This window comes from Rissa tridactyla, chromosome 3 (genome assembly GCF_028500815.1).
Source record: "Rissa tridactyla isolate bRisTri1 chromosome 3, bRisTri1.patW.cur.20221130, whole genome shotgun sequence".
In the NCBI taxonomy this organism is placed as follows: Eukaryota; Metazoa; Chordata; class Aves; order Charadriiformes; family Laridae; genus Rissa; species Rissa tridactyla.
Window position 1 is genome coordinate 4119940 of NC_071468.1, and position 17615 is coordinate 4137554.

The window sequence follows — 17615 nt, forward strand, 5'->3', positions numbered from 1 at the left end:
AGTACAGGGTTATCTCAGCAAAATATGGGAAATAAAAAGCAGACATGATTAGGAATCTTACTGGTCATGCCGCATCTACGTGGACTGATGGCAGGTGCTTTTTTTTTTTTTTTTTACCATGTAAGAAGACAAATTGCAGAAAAAGTAATTTGATGAATGGAATCAAGGCTAGGGTGGAACATCAGCATGAGTGCGGTTTACATAGACACTTTTGTGAAAACAACATTTTTGGTGTATGGAGACCTTTTTGATGGATGGGGACACAATAAATGACAAAAAAACTGCCTGCCTCTTATTGTGTGAGTAATCTTTCGGGGAAATGCAAGACACGCTAATTTTGATTGGTAACTAGCTGCATTTTTGCATGAAACGGGTTCCAAAGGCTGTAAAACTAGTAAATCTGAGGTGTCTGGCAACAAGTAGGTTTCATGAGGGATGAGTGCTAGGGTGAAGGCGGGAAAATAGAAGTGATGGTGGAGAAAGATGGGCGCAGTGGTGCATGCTGGAAATTCCTGCCTCCTGGGGCTGGCTCAGGCTGAGCTGCAGCAACTTTATACTTTCTTTTTTAGCTCCCCTGCCTGTAAAATTAACATAGTTGTTTGCTACTTGGATGGAAACCTGCAGTCTGTCAGTCCTTAAAACCTGTAAATCTTGTTTGAGGACCTAAAATGTTGTCCAGAAGTGGTAGACACCATTCAATAATTAATGTGTCTGGGGAAGAGGAGCAACTACCCCAAACCCAAAGTATCCCAGTTGGGTGTGCCCATCTAGGAGGGCTCAAGGACGTTACCCAACTGTGGATCCGTGAACTTGCTTGCTTTCATGCCCAGTGTCTGGTTAGGGTAAGACCTGACTGGAATGTAACCATTCCTTAGCCCACACGATGCCCTTGTTTCCACGGCAGAGTCCAAAAAAGCACCTGTGGCTGCCCCACCGTGTCCTTCATCCTGGGTCGGGCTGAGGGCCTGCCCCAGAGTAACGCAGTGAGAGCAAACTGTCCTGGATACACTTCCTAACTTTAAAGCATGCTCCACGCATTGAGGGCATTGGAGTTTTTACCTGGTTTTGTTACCCGAATTCAAATTGTCCTGTATGCAAGACCTTTTGCTCTGAAAACAGATGTGTAAATTCACGTGCACGGGAGAGGACGCCGCATTTCAGAAACACAGAACAAAGCCGTGATCTCTGAAACCCTAAGCAGTGCTGTAGCCTGCACACATACTTGGTTTGCAGTTAAAGGAAGTCGGAAAGTTCTGGTTCCTTTTTTTCATTAAAAAGGGAATGATTCTGCACAGTGTTATCCTGCATTTTACCTTAATTTATGGTGCATTAATTGAGCCTAGAGGTGTGTGGAGGAAATTTCATTTTTAATTCAGCTAATCTGATTTTTTGGCCTTGTCTAGTCTCTTTGGTATGCCGTTCTTTCTTGATTTCTCTACAGATCAATATCCTTCAAACTTTCCTTGCCAGATGCTCTGGCTACAAAATGCTCGCAGCACGCATATTGTCACAGTCTAACAGAAAAGTGCTTCCCAAATTCTGAGTGTTAAAATGAAATGTGGTGATTTGATCGTGAAGGCAGTATTGGCACATGACGTATTTTTAACCTTTACGTAGTTTGAAGCATTTAATTTTCAATAATTTTTTGAAGTTCCATTTCATTGAAGTTTTTGATTAGGTAAGCATCACTGCTTTTATTAAACAAAACAGATCTTCATAGTTGCAAAAAAGTAGGAAAATATTAATTAAGTGCATCTTAATGTCTCAAATGGCAGCAAAAAGACAAATCATTAAAAATCATCATTTTTTAAAAGCCTGCCTCCCTGGTTTCTGATTGCCTTGGGAATAGCAAATTCTCCAGGAAGGTATTTGGGGAGAAGTGTAACAATCTTTTATTTTTGAACAATAAATAAATTTATAACATTTGTCAAACTGACTAAAATAATGGTTGTATTATCTTTTCTATAGGAATCTTTTGTCTTTGAAAGCAACTGTCTCTTCCAAGTGGATGAATTTGGCTTTTTTCTGAGCTGGAAAAGTGAAGGAAAGGTATGTTACAATTATGTCAGGAATATATATTAGATAGTTTTGCACTTGGTTCATATTCTGGCTAGTTTCTAAAAATCTAAAATACTGTCTTAGTTTATTTACAAAAGTAGCCTTAGTCCTAGTCTTCTAGAATTGACAGAAGTGAAGTATTTAAGAGGGGATTAACGGATATAAAAGGGAAATATACTGTTTAGTGTTAATTAATAGTGTTTGCAAATAAGATTCATTGTTTAGTTTTGCTGCAATTCCTGGTGGCACCATGCGTCAACAGACCTTTGAACTTGTACCTTTTTTTGCCGTTTCAGGAAGGACAGGTATTAGAATGCTCCCTGATCAACAGTGTTCGTTTTGGAGCTGTACCAAAGGTACTTTAGTTTATACTTTGCATTTAAACAAAGAATACTTAAACTGAAGGTGAAATGCAGGATGAAGTTCACTTCTTCAAAAAATACGAGCAACACAGCTTTTCTTTCGCAGTCATGGTCTAAAATTTTAAGTTTTAAAGTCATTCGGTGTGATTGCAGTGGTAAGGTTCTGTCATCTGGTCTTTCTGATGTAGTAGAGTCCTCAGCTTTCAGCACGCGGTGAAAGCTGAACAGATATCAAGAATACGTATCAGGAGTTTTATTTGGTAGCAATGTTTTGTGATATTTGTTTTAGTTAGGGATCTGGAATAAAATGATTCATATTCCAAATTTTGTTCCTATCTATTTAAAGCTTGCTGTATCTTCTTCCTTCATTGATATAAAATGTAGGAAGTTTTGTTTGTCTGTCCCTCTTTATACAGTTAGATGGTCAGAGAAGCCAGCTGGTCACTGTCTGCCATTTTTGAAGGATACCAACAGAAGTACTAGCTAGGAGTTCTGGAGAAACCCAAAACTTTGGAAATATTTTCGGCGGCACTCTTCAGAAGGAATACGTAGAATTTTCTGAAGTGAATTGCGGGCCTCCCTCCTCCAGGACTTTAGTTTAAAAGATTTGTTGTGAAGCAAGATAGCTGTTAACACCTCTGCATTTCCACTTCCACATATTCAGTGTTTCTGTGTTAACTGTAGATGATTATCTCTTAGTAGTTCTCTTGAGAATCCATAGACTAAAACCTTTCCCCCGTAGAGAGGGGGCATGAGAAGTGGTGTTGCAGACAACCCCATGCTCCATGTGCCGACAGCCATACCAATATGCTTCACACTTCACCTCTGTCTTTCCATAGGTCAGTTGCTCTTTATGCCCATTAAATCTATAGCCCTTGGCCCTCAGCAGGGATACCAGCTTGCACAATGTGTCATTAAGAAACAGCCAAAAAGTCACGCAGATCCTAACTCTCAGTAACTATGGATTTAACTCGATTGGAATGATTTACTTAGAGATTAATACTGTTCCTCTACTTCCAGTCCTTGGAGTGATTCATTTTTCTTTTGCGTGATGAAAATATATGTAGTTTCTAATTTAACTTTCTAAAATATATTTAAAATTTACTTCTGAGTTCTCACAATCACGCTCCGGATTGTTAGAATATATTGGCTTTCAGGTTTACACACAGTAGTTTGAAGTGAGAGTACTCATTTAAGATGATTGGCAAAGGTTAACGTATACGAAGATGGAAACGCATCTTTACCATAGTGCATTGCATAACAAAAGTCTTGCAAATGTAACAAATTATTTGTTCTGTTTAACAGGATCCCAAAATACTAACTGCACTTGAGGCTGTTGGAAAATCAGAAAATGAGTTGGAAGGACGGATAGTGTGTGTTTGCAGTGGCACAGATCTGGTGAACATCAGCTTCACTTTCATGGTAGCGGAAAACACAGAAGTAGCCAAGGTATTTCGCAATTAAACAGTGTGGGAGTTAAAAAAAAAAAAAAAAAAAAAAAAAAAGGAGGAGAGCTCCTCGGCAGTACTCAATTGTTTTTCCTGAGTAAGTCAGCCTGCTTGGCTGACTGGAATACCCGTTTTAATGTCTGCTGCCACGGTCTACAAAAGGACAGCAAACATCCATTTGGAGTGTTCTGTATCGTGTCTGTGTGCCATGGTGAAAGGAAATAGTTACTTTATCAGCCTCTGCGTGCGTGGCGATTTATCAAAAGTAGACACTGAGACCATTAAACATCGGGCATGGCATTTCCTCAGCTGTTCCGTACCTCTACGTGAGGCTTGCGCAGCAGACTGTGTGGTGGTTGCGCAGTGGATCAGTAACGCGCAGGGATGCTGCGGGGAAGCGCAATTACTTTCATTTTCCCGGTGGGTGGAGCTCAGCCCTCCAAAATTTTGTTCAGCGACAACCTAATTGTATTGTGTGGTTCGTAGTATTTGAAAAGTCAAAAACAGGAAAGAAAATTCTCTACAGTTCAAGGGGATTCCAGTTTACTCAGGTTCTTTTCAGTTTCCCGTTGACATGGAACAGTCTTAAGAAAACAATGGTGCTTTTTTACACGTCGTCTTTCCTGAGAGCTTAAGATTGCAGTTCGCAATGCAAGTTCTGTGGCTCCACCAAGGCCTGGTACTCGATCCATCTGCTGTAAACTGCTCTGAGAAACTTGATCCAGAGTGCTGATAGGATGCTACTAGCTTAGATCCAGGGATTCATGGGATTTTAAAAGAACACATCTTTTGCTTTTCTTTTCTGATTATGTGTGCTTAGGGTGTATTACAATCTGTTTTGCCTGTGAGATAAGTGCTGAATAGTGCTCAGTAACACACACCCGCTAAATCCCCTCCTTTAAAACTGATATCTGTTTGCTGAATGCAGCATCACGAAGTCCCTTGGCAGACCTGGTTGATTTTTTCATGCTTTGGATCCATACCTCTTTAAACGATGGCAGTACTGAGTAAACTCCGTGATAGGAGAAGTACTTGTATAACTTACCTGGGTACACTAAATTGATTTTACTGTGTGCGTTTTCAGCAGGTTTTCAGGGAAATAACGTGCCACAGTTATGTTTTGAAAACATTTAAGAAGCAAAGAAAAAGAGATGCTGGCAGCATTCACTTTTATACTTAACCCAACAGTGTCTCTGATTTATTCTGGGGGAAAAAAAAAAGTTGGAGTTAAGTTTTTTTTAGCCACCTTAAATCTCAGTAAATTGTATTAGACTAATTGGTTTGTGAGGAGTATGTTGGCCAGTTACATAGACTGTCAAAACAGGTGAGCCAATTATACTGTCTAAAAGACCTACTGCTTCATTAACCGCCAAGATGCTTACCGAAAATGGTGCGTAATAGTGCAGTCAGCTTGTGGGTAGGCTCTGAGAGACCCATAAATGTTGAGAGTCCCGCATTTGGGAATCTTTTCAACAAAATGTATATCCAGAACTTGTCGACAGTGGTGATCCACCTGATATGGTAAGCTTGAGGCACAAGGGAGAGGGTAAAGCAGATCAAGCCAAAACCAACGTAGAGCTGCTTAATTTGTACCTAAAGCTGTGCTTTCACTAGGGATATGGACGTATGGGAAGTCATGCGGCCTTTCGTATTTGGCGAGTACATCAACTTGCTACTATAATTCTGTGCCAAAATAAATTTTTCTAGGAGTAATCTGCACATATAAAGCTTTTCCTGCTTAATTCTTCCTGTTTTGTTCATAAGAAGACATCTTTCTTCTGGGACCTGGTAAATCTCCTCTAGAAGAAGTGAGGCTTTACGTGGCCTTCAGTAGCTATGCAGCTACTACTGCAGTTTCAAATAGGTCTTGATTTAATCCACATTCAATAGTAAGCCCCCCTTGTGAAGTGACAGAGGCAAGAGTTTGGAGAAGGGGCAATGGTTTTAGCTTAAGCAGCACAGATATGTCTAAGTGACACATCTGTAGTGGTTTCTGCCGTTTCCCCCCACCATTGCCATGGGGAAGGCAAGCATTACTTGCTGTAGATCTTTTGGCCCTTCTGCAGATAAACCAAGTTCAGGGCTGGTCAGCACCTGATTGGGATACTTCAAAACGAGGGAATTTGGTGACAGATCCAAATACAAAAGCCCAGAACCCTTCTTACATGGTGACAGAAAGAGGTCAAAAGGGTATTCTGCTTCTGTAGATAATACTTTACAATTGGACAAGAAGTACTTGTTACTCACTGAAGGCTGGATTGTAGGTGGGACTGAGTAACTATGACAAAGAAGAAAATGAATGCAAGTTCCTGGCTTCCTCAGGCTACCCATGTACGGAGTGGTGTCAGTGGGAAGCAGATTCGACCAGGTGGATAGGACAGGGTGGCAAGGGGGGGACAGTCCCTAAGGGCAGTGGTGGACTCTCCCCTCCAGGCAGAGCTTGTCACAGGCTGTCCGTTGTGATCTGTCACTGTCTCTGCACTGGGACAGCCCCACGTTCCTCTGCCTCTTGTGGCGATGTGCTCAGCAGGTCTGGCCAAGTCATCACTGAGCTCCAAGTATAGCTATTCCAACAACAAGAGTGTGTTTATTATCTCTCCGCTTGTCTCCAAGCTCCAGCTCTGGTATTTACATTCTATCTACTTAAATTTTATTGGTGTTTTCAGCTGAAAAATTGGTTTTCATTTCCACTCTGTTTAAACAAAACAACCACAAAATAGGGTTTACTCTGTCTCTGATTGCAAGCAGCTGTCATGGTCCACTCCTAAAGCACCTCCACTGTGGTAGCAGAGAGTGCCTGTAAAAGGGAGAATTTAAAATTTAGTTTTTGGAATCCAGATTAAATCAGGTTATATAAATTACTGTGAGCTAAAATTAAAACACACACATTAGAGGTGTGAGCATATGTGTATATTTTTCTTTTTTGCTTCCAAGATGGACTTTCTGTGACCTAGTAATCTGATAATCTGCTTTCCTCAATCTAGGACGTTTGAAAAGGCCAGCGAGTGTTTGGGGGCGAATCTCCTTAGTGCAGAAGCGATGTGGTGCTGATGTGAGGCCTTAGCGCATGGCATGTAGGCTGCCTATCCAAAGTTGGCGTAAGGCCAGTAAAGCTGTTGTAGTTCGGCAACCCAAAACTTGGACTTCTTGTCGTCTTTGCTCATCCGCTTTGGCAATGCGTTAAGGAGTTTAACTCAAAAGATTAACCTAAGTCAAGTCAGCTCTTTTTACATTCTTTAATATTACTGCAAATTTACCAGGGGTAAATATGTCCTGACAGTTGTTCTTTCCCAGGTCCAGCTGTGTTGTTGGGAAGGACCATCTCTCCACCTCATAGATGCTGCTCTTCTGCCAGAAAGTACTGTTCCCACTGGCAGAGGACTTTATGTGAACACTCCTAATTCACTTCATGGAAGAGCCGTAGCGTTAAGCTCATGTCACCTGTTTAGTGGTGAAGTTCACACCAGTGTTTAAGATAACTTGGCTCTGGGAAGTGCTGATGCACACGATTCCTCTGGCAGTAGGTAGGGATGGAAGCAGCCACAGGGGAGGCAGGGTGAGAAGGAGAGTGGAGTAACCTTTTACACTGGCAAAGCTGCATTTGGGAGAAAATAGATATTTTCTACAGGTGTATTACTCACCGAGTGAATCACACGTTGATGGCTAACCTGTGAGACACCAGAATGAACAGCACGTGCTGCAATGCTTTGTTGCTCACATGCTAACAAACAACATAAAGGTAAAACACAAGCTTTATCATACAGCTAATCATATTACGGTGTTGAAGATGACTGCAGTTGGAAGCATTTCATTTTGGCATTCTTAAACTTCTCAGCTTTTCAGTTGGAATAGTATTCTTCATTTTTAAATTGATTTCAGTTTGTTTAAAATGGTTAAACGGACTACCATGTTTTTGGTAAGATGAAGCACTTCAGGCTGATCATTTTTGTTGCTACTCTACTCTATGGCTCTTTTTGACTTTCTAAAAAGTTCTGATTTAGTTGACCCTGACTTTTTTCCGTGAACCAAGCTGTTAATTATTTGCACATATCATATTGCTGGGAGGGCAACTGGAAAGTAGAAGATTCCCACAGGAATATCCCGAAGTCACATTACAGAAAAGTTCTCTTTTCCCATAGCTTTGGTTTGTTTTGATGTTTCAAAGCAAAACTTTCCAAGAAATCTGCAGAACATCCTTGAACAGAACTCTAAAAGTCTACTGCCGTTCTCTGTGTCCCATTATGTTAGTATATGGCTTATGTCTGATAGCCTATGTAATAAGCGTTTCTGAACTATGACTGTCTTAAATATGAGTGCTGCTTACATGTTCAGTTAGCCCTGTGCCAAGTATGTAATACCACGTTCTCTAGAGAAGCCTTCATATCCTAGCCAGCCTGTACTTAAGTGTCTGATTTCCATGTGCTTGCTTTTCTGCTTTTTCGTGTTCTTTCTTGGCTCTGCCACTTGGAGTTATCTGTAAATTGAAAGCTTCAGCCCTGGTCCTCTGAAGCCAGGAGGTTGATTTCACCGTGTAAAGCTCCACTGTGTTTGTCTTCATACACAAAAGCAGCCAAAGTGAGTTTTCCAGACGCTTTCGGAGTAGACCCCTCCAATGCTGGAAAAGTCGTTCTGGGGTGGAAAGCTCTGTTGAAGGGTCTGGACGCATCAGGCAATTCCAAATACAGAGTGTTTGTGTGAGCCTCAGCTTTCCTGATTAAATACTTGAAAGTAGGAAGAGTCCCGTTTAGCTTCGTAGCGGAATTTTCACAGCAATATCCTGCAAGTCTGTGGTGCAGTTGGTCAGGTAGGGGATAGGTTTGACACCATCACTAGTCTAGTCTCCGTGCTTTTGCTGTCTTACGTTAGAGGTATGGTGATTTTCATAAAACAGGAATGACTTCTGAAACTTCTGTTTTGAGAAAAGAGGGACATCTACTGGTCACAGCATTGCTGATGGAGGGCAAAGTACCAGGGAATCCTGCCAGGCTGTGTCTGTCTTGGTAAGAATTGGGAAACATGGTTCTGTTCTCTGTGGGTTTCCTGACCCTTCAAGCTATCAAGCCCCTGACTCTGACAGGCAGTCACAGGCACTGAATATCAAAATCAGAGAGCAGTGCCTCCTTGCTGCCCCAGCCTTCCCGATGCTTGAATCGAGTGCAGCTGTGGAGGTACCGCAAGAAGTATCTTCGCTGAAAAAGTGAAGGTAAAATCATCTCAAGAGGTTTGGATAATACTGACTTCATCTATAAATAAGCCACGGGTGACCTTGTCTAGAATTTCAGGAGCTGTAGGTTACAGTGATTTTTAGCCTTTCGTAATTTTTTGCCCTTTTTAACGTTTCTAAATGAAAGGCTGATGCCCTGCCACTGTTGCCTGTGTTTCACTGATGAACCCCTAGCTAACACGGGGTCACTAAGTGCCTCAGAAGCATTTGAGTACCACAGCAAAAGCTGAGAGTGCGCTTTTTTGATCAGTTTTTCTTGCACCTTCTCCTTATAAAGATATTTGACAACGTTGAATCCTGTTAGAGGAAAACCATCGCAGTCTGCTTATTCCAGCCTGCAGTGTACTTAGATTTTGGCCTCTTGTGTCAGCCAGAGGGTCTGTGTTTAAGGAGTGCTTGTCTTTGGTTTTGTTTCTTTTCATGGTTGTTGTTTCTCTAGGATTAGATAGCAGAGCCCAGGTTCCTCTTTTATATGAATCTGGAATAATTCTTGGTATATAGAGAGCCATTCAGGAGTTACATCGACAGGTTAAAGGTACTGAGCCATATTTTGGAATTTGGAAAATATTTATGACTAGCATCAGTAAGAATCAAACGTATACTGTATTTCTATCAAAAACATTTTGTAATTCTACTTTCTGTAAAACCCAAGCGAAGTGTTTCCTATCCTACCTCGTTTCAGAATGTCATCTTGTCATAGGATTTTCTTTCTTTAAAGAGGTAGCGATTTGGAAATGCTGAGCACAAAAGAAGAGAACTGAGGATTTTTATCCCTGTTGACTTACGTAGGGTTTTCCTTTCACGGGTTGACTTTACACGGGTCTTTCAGCTTCATCTGTGAAATAAGGAGTGCTGTCATAACATACAAGCAAGGCTGCTGCTCTGTTCTTCCTAGCGTGTTAGCTGAGAAAAATCTGAGCTCTTCTTTCATCCCTCCCACAAGGACATCAGACAAGCGTACATTTAATCTGGGAATGGTTTCTTGTCAGGAAAGCAATATATTGCCAGCTTGATATTTGTCGGAGTATTCAGGCTTTGGATATTTTGTGAATATCTGTGCTCTGGACCACAATGCCGTAAAAGTGGTTGTGAAGATAGTTGTTATTCGGAGACTCCTCTGGCTCAGAAGGACAAAGAGTTGAAATGTGTTGCACACAGCCTGTATATCTACATATTTATGTATATCTACGTCTATGTATATCATATATCTATGGATGAGGACATTTTTTCATCTTACGTCATTTTGCTTCTATGTTCACAATCCAGAAGCATTTTTTTTTCCCCCAGCTCTGTTATTCCTAGTTAATTTGGGGCCAGCTGGTAACTGTGGGAAATGTCTGATGAAACGCCACAGAAGCTACTTTAGCCCCAAACTGAAGTCCAAGCAGCCAGATGCTACATTGTAGTGCAGCTGTGTGGGGTGGAACAGAGAGGCAAATGCACCTCTCGAACAGCCACGCGTTGCCCAGGGCACATCATGCCAATGGAAAGCTGATTCATAGACGGACAGGGACTCTTTGGCTACCCTCTTCCTCGATGCCAGCAGAGACGTGATGCTTTTGTGGTTTATCAGTGTTTGACTGTAGTTCTGTGCTCTTTTGGTGTAAGAGAATGCAGTTCCTGATTTGGCATCTCTATCGGGAAAGGGCATTATCATTGAAAAAAGAGTAGGGAGCCCCCTAAAGTGGGAATCGTCAGGACAATTCCTGCAAAGAAATTACTTGATAAATGGTTAGTATATTGATTTCTCTCTATGCTTGTTTTGGTTCTAGCAGTGTTCCTTCTTGGCAGCTCTTCTCGACGTATGGAAGTAGCTTCAGAACTGAGTGCTGGGTAACCTTACTTTTAAATGCCAGATTTTGTTATATCTGGTGTAGCTGCAGTCCGTTGCCTTCAAATCAGAATGGATCTCTGTGTGTTTTATTTCCTATTGAAATGGTGGCATTGCCAATACTGCACGAATCTTGTTTTTTAGCAGAAAAAAAAAAAAGGGAGTTTTGAAAGATTGAAGCTTGTTCACAACATGCATTTTGCATAATTCAGTTTTGCAAGGGTTCTTTGTTTGCATATGCCAGTTTACTTTATGGGTCAGTGTTGAAAGGTTGAGTAGCTTTTAAGGGACTGCAGACTGTAACAGTGTTAATGCAGCAGTAGTGTTACAGTTTACTGCTAAAAAACCCAAACCAAACCAAAAAAACAACCAAACAAAAAAACCCAAACAAAACCAGGACAAAACACAAGCCCAAACCAACTACAAAAAATACCCCCACAAACATAGATAGCTGATAATAGTTGAATTTTGAAAGTTCTAGGAGACTGAAATGAGACTTGTTTGGGCATTTATCCTGAAATTATCACAAGCGCTACTCCTGTATCATCTTAGGTGAGGGAACATTTGTAGGGAAAGATAAGTGTTCCCTAAGTCTGTCAGTGGCTTCCCATTATATCAGTTCTAATAAATAATATTATCTCTTCCCATTAACCTTGCTTTCTTTGTATCCCTAGACTGTAAGTCCATACTTATGACTACTGAGTCATCTTATTCGTGCAGTTGGGAAAAGAGAAATGGGAGGGCAGAGTGTTACTGGTGGGTTGTTTTCAAGCACAAAAACACATCAGAGAACCCCCCAAATGCTAGGTTGTCTCGTAAGTCAGGCTTCTGTTTTCAACTGATTCTCAGATATATCACTTATTCTATTTCTATGCATATTTTATGCGGTACTTCTTAACAGGGATAATTTGAAAAGGAATATTGAAATATTAATAAATGTCCTAATAAATGGCTACTTCTCCTAAAGGAAAACGGATTTATGTGGTCCATTTTTAAGGGAGTCTGATTAAAAATTTCTTGTTTGTGATGCGCATGTGATGCGTCATGAGTACAAGGGTCTGCTTAAGTGTGTTTATCTGCTGAATTGACACCTTAGACCTTGGTTTAGCCCATGGGGATTTACTGCCTGCGGTTTACAATGTGCCATTTTCCAAAGACATTAGTATTCCTCCTGTATAAATGATGACTTTTTTCATCTGTTTTGCAGATGTACAGCACTCATTCATGAAAAGAAAAATATACTCATCTGCATCTATTTATAAGTGTCAAATTCTGGATCCTGCCCAAGTCAGTTCAAGCTGCATGCACAGAATTTGGCCGGAAGCAAGAAGCTTCTTTATTCATAAGGTTAACATTAAGCAGTGGACCAAATCCCATCTCGGTTCCACCAGTGTGAATTATCTGTTGAGTAATCGTAGTATTACAATGGCATAATTGAGATCGATCTTGGCTTGCAGTGCTGTCATTTTTTTTTCCTCTTCCTATAGCTTTATCCTGCCAGGGTTCTTGCTGAAATCGATGAGTGCTGAAATCGGCCTAATCCCTAAGCTTCTCCTGTACAGTACTGCAAAGTCTAGGTACAAGCTACAGTAGAAAAATATATCCATAAAAAGGAATTACATAAGGAAAGTGCTGTAATGCTGCTCTTGGCTGAAAGTCATCCCAATGATTACTGGAATGTTTTGCTTTTTAAGGATGAAAGCCAGAAAGCAAGCAGGACTTGAATACGTAACGGGGTGTTAGATTAGGTCAGTGTCACAGAACAACTGTTGTGCCTCCCTGTGGTTTGCTCTAGCTTATTAGTGTTCTGTTTCATTCCTTTTCTGAAACTGGACCAGTTAAATATGTCATCACGTATTGTATAATGTTGCTTAGTAATAGTTAATATTGCCAGACGCAGCTGAAAGGGAGGCATATGTTTATACAGGCTATAAATAGAAGACCTAATAAATCAGTCAATGGCCCGCTTGCCTTTGCTGGCAATAAACTGTTTTAATAGCACCGCTGATGCTACATGTAGTACTTGGAAGAACGGAAAGCACAATCACTTTGTTTAGTGAAGGGTGAGATAGTAACGGCTAAAATGCGCCTAGACTTGCCCGTGGTGTTACAGGCTGTCAAGTGGGCAGTTTTTTTCCTCAGCGCGGATTATTGACATTATCCATACCTGCAAGGAAGAAGAGCCTTCCCCCAAGACAAACTTTGCTACTTTTTCTCTCTTCTGTTTTTCTAATTTGGTGTTTCTGTTTTTCATGTTTTTCAGCAATGGGTAGAAGGGCTTGGATCCATCATACATAACTTCAGAGCTAACAATGTCAGTCCAATGACATGTCTCAAGAAACAGTAAGTTACTTTCTTTCCTCCCCTTTCTCCTTTATTTTTCTGTCCTCGTATTTTCCTACTTGGAATTAAAAAAAAAAAAATAATATTTTGTTTTTCATAGTTCAACATTTGCAATCACAAAACAGCGTAACAAAGAAAATGGTGTTATATTAGTTTAGGATTTATCTTGCACTGTGGCCAGAAGAGGTCTCAAGTCTATATCTGACGCATGCCCATGAGAAATTATAAGAGAATTTATAACTGTTCATTTGATTTATTGATATTGTATGTTTTAATTTTTGTCTGGGTTGTTCTTTCATTGATGCATATGCAAACAAAACCCCCTGAGTCTTTATTGTCTTCGCACTCATGTTAATTGACGTACTGATTCTTTTGGGATGCTTTTGGCCTTCACAGTTAAAGAACTGCTCTGCCTCAAGCACTAAAAGGTTACAGAAAAATGTTTTTATTACAGAACAATTATTTGTTTGTACTCATTTCCCAGTCATGGCAATAATCTTAATCTAAATATAAGTATCCAAATTTTAATAAATAGTATTTTAAAAATATTTCATTCTTAATTTCAGCTGGATGAAGCTGGCCTTTCTAACAAACACAAATGGGAAAATCCCAGTTCGGAGGTAAGCACAATTGGGAATTCAGGTTTTTATCAAGTACTGGTTGTAGAATGTTAATAAAATTCTGTGGCTTAATAGTGAAATATACTATATGTTGTATTACTAATGCATATGTAAAAATAAGTACAGAACTAGGCATACTTAGCTGAGTGCCATACCTCCTTGGTAAGCTAGGCAGGACTTTTTATCAGCCTAGGGATTTTTTTTCTTAGGCCATTGGGATGAAGGTATGAGTGCTTGGAGCTGTTTTCAAAGTCACTTAGAGCTAAGACCATCAGTTTTCTCAGCCTAAAACTCCTCAAACTCTGGAATTGGTTTTTCAGTTGTAAAACTTCATTAAATACTTAGCAAAAGAACCATAAAAATTTGCAAGCCGGTTGAGTACAGAACAAAAAGGTATGTTTTAAAATGTAGTTCCTTGTAAAAAAGACAGATATATTTCTGCCACAAATACTTTGCTTTTATAGGAACCCCCAGGATAATAGTTGGTTTTCTCCACATGGTAAATGAATTGTTGGGTTAGTTGTTGTCAGTAACAGAAAAGCTAGAACAGCGTATTTGTTTCTGTACAGGTATTAACTACTTCAAGTGACTGAGTTTCAGTCTGCTCTGGCTAGGCGGTAATTCGCCCCCCTTCGGCTCTAGAAATTAATTCCTGCTGCCACATTTTGCTTCTTTCCTCTTCATGAGTCTATGAAAAGCATGCTTTTGGGACATGCTGTTTTTTTCATAAATAGAAACTCACAGAAGGGAGCAGGAAGGAGGGCTTTGTAAGATAAGCCTCACAGAACATTTTTTTTCAAGGGAGAGAGGATTTTGCATCTATAGAATCTGCAAAAAGACAAAGGGCCTGCCATGCTGCCTTCCAGGTTTCTGTGGTTTCGTGACTCAAGTGACACCTCGGCAGCGTTAAGGCTGCTTTCAACTGCCACGTTACCAAGACCCTGCTTGTTTCTCAAACTTGAACTAAACTGCCACAAGGCACCTTCCGTGCAGAAGTCCCATGAGGAATATCAACTGAGGGGTGAAGGTGAGGGGACAATACTTCAGGGGAAATTCATGTTCAGGATTGTAGAGCTTTATGCCTGTGTTTAAACATAGAGCTTTATTCCTCAGTATGAATTTACAGTGCATTAGCTTCTCTGAAACCGGTCCTGCCGCGAAATATTTTACTTTGCATTTAGTGAGGCATAAATTCTCCCCGTTGTGCTACCGCACACTGATTTGTGTGTGCAGACAAGCCCGCGTATTGCTGAAGAGAGTCCAGTCCACAGTGTGTTAAATCTTCCTGCCGGATCTGCAGTTTTGATTTTAGAGGACTTAAATGGTCTCTTAAGGTCGAATCATTTTTCTTAAAAATGTTTCCAGTTCCAAGAGTTTGTTTTTTCAAATTTCCACTATTTACAGGTTGACATAATTCGGTCTTTAGCAGCTTAATTTATTGCAAAAGTAGTTTGCAGTGTAAATGTGTAAGGGATGTACTGTTCCATGCTGTGCAGAGGGAAGCTGAAGCTTCTTTACATCTTTACATCTGAATGCTCCAAGGAATGCACTCTGTTGGTGTGGGTGAAATGTGGCAACTTTTGGGGGCTCGTCTGGGAAGCATGGTGTCACTTGCTGAAAGGATGAGGAGAGAGGTCAGGGGAAAAAAATCAGCCTGCTCTGCAGACCTACGTTGGAAAAGTGTGAGAGTCAGAGCCCTGATGGAGGACGGTAAAATCATGAGATTAGCCTGATCCAGCAACCGCTCCTTATCATCAAGCCGGCGGGACACAGGCACCCAGGTGTCTCAGCACTGGGCAGCCTGGGATGTGGGGGACGTCCTTGCTTCTCTCCGCTCCCACAAACACTTAGTGCAGAGAAGGAGCGTGGAGGGAGAAAAGAGGGAGCAGAAGGAGGTGGATGCTTAAGGAGAAGCATATGGGGATGAGGAAGGCAAGCCGGGAAGTGCTGGGAAATGCGGGCAGAGTGGCTCTGCTGTGCAAAGTGCGCCAAGTTTACCCAAGCCTCCCCTCAGTAACTCTTTCCACTGGTGCTTCCCCTTCAACTGACCTCCAGATTGCTATGGTCAGCCCTTCCCATGTACCTGTTTTTAAATACAGCCGTATCTAGTCAGCCTGCTTTGTCAAACCTCCACCTCCTGCTGCCTGGGGACTCCTGTAGCAATTGCTGTAGCTCTGGCATACAGATAGGAAGGTTATTCTCTCTGAAACACAATACCCAGCAAATCTGTTAAGCTATAGGAATGCATATCACAAGACCACCTGTATTTCATTTTTACACAGAAGTGCAGTAAAACACTGAGGTGGGGGTAGGGGGGGGAATCTCACCTGGGAAATCAGAGCTCCTTGCATTTCTTCTCATGTTTAAGACAGATTTTTGCAGCTGGCACATGGCCGCAGGGAACGATGAGCCTTGAGAAGGTGAAACTCCTTAGGCTGTCAGCGGTAAATGGCATAAATATTCCTAACTCCTCGTTAGTACAGGTTGGGGGTTGCAGAGTCTTGAAGATTCCTCTCAACTACTTTTGGATTTTAATGTACCCTGGGGCGTATATCTATTACGATCAACCTACTGTGTTTGGGAGAGAAGAAATTCTGGCAGTTAGTGTGAAAACCTTAGGAGAGCACCAGATTTGTCTTCTGGGCTTTAATAAATTCTAGCAGTCTGAATCAAGAACTACATCTACAGATCTTACAAGGACAGGGCATTTGGTAAGGTATTTGGTATTTTCAGGTATTAACGCTCCTGTAAATGATGACTAAAATGGTCAGCATTTCTTAAAAAAACCTGCTTCTGCAGCTTTCTGTTGGCAGAAAATGGATTTTCTACATGTGCAAGTTGCACCTGTTCAAGCTGGAGCGTGTTTAGAAATCAACTTTGCTCAATCTATGCTTATCCCTTGTATAACGACATTTAAAAGGATTTAAGCTTATTTAGCTTCTAACTATGAAAATAAATATAAAAAAGAAAAAGCGAAACTGTGATAAACGAGGCTTAAATCTATTTTACAGTAGTTTAAGTTAATTTGAAAATACACTTTTTTAGTAAACATGTTTTGTATCGATTACTCTAGAGTGCCTGGAAGAAATCTGTTTTAATACTTAGATGACGATTAGAAATCGTAGATTTTCACATGATTTCTTGTACAGTGTAGGCAGTGGTACCTCCAGTTGTAGCCACACCAATAAATTCAGTGGAGCCATGAGACACGATTGCCATGAGACAGTTGATGTGTTGGCGTGACTTTTGAAGTCATGGTTGGAAAGTGGTGAAGGTCTGAAGTAACCAAGTCATTTAATCCATCAACAAGCACGGTAGATTCATACCCCTCAGTCCCGTATTTGGGAAGTGTTTTAAATCCCGATGAGGAAGTACATTGACATGTTACCATAAAAAGCCCAAATCACCATAGAACACGAGGAGTAAAACACCTGTAGGTATCTCTCAACCAGTAACTTGCCCGCACCTCAAATAGCCCAGTTTTCTTCCAAGGCATACACCAAGGTGAACGTGAATCTGCTAGGATGAAACCTCTTCTGATAGAGGGAAAAATAGTTTTATTTACAGTATCCTTAGCAAAAAGGAAGTGCCATGCTGTATTTTTACGATCTTTTTTGATTCATGCAATCCGTTCTAGGCTGCTGCTCTCATTACAAATTACTGCTATGTTTGCTGTCATCTTTGGTGAAATAAAAAAGAGTTTGGCATCAAAAATAAGTTCCCTGCAGC

The 17615-nt window shown here is 40.8% G+C and overlaps 1 protein-coding gene across 8 annotated transcripts in view; it reads left to right on the forward strand.

The window, feature by feature from the left end:
* PLCB4 (phospholipase C beta 4) overlaps window positions 1-17615 on the forward strand; it is a 205712-nt gene that overhangs the window by 114182 nt on the left and 73915 nt on the right. For all 8 annotated transcript variants that reach the window (XM_054194796.1, XM_054194798.1, XM_054194797.1 and 5 more), the window contains 5 exons: window positions 1969-2049; window positions 2355-2414; window positions 3726-3869; window positions 13187-13266; window positions 13833-13886. In XM_054194796.1, the coding sequence (XP_054050771.1) occupies window positions 1969-2049; window positions 2355-2414; window positions 3726-3869; window positions 13187-13266; window positions 13833-13886 (419 nt within the window). The remainder of the gene's footprint in view (window positions 1-1968; window positions 2050-2354; window positions 2415-3725; window positions 3870-13186; window positions 13267-13832; window positions 13887-17615) is intronic.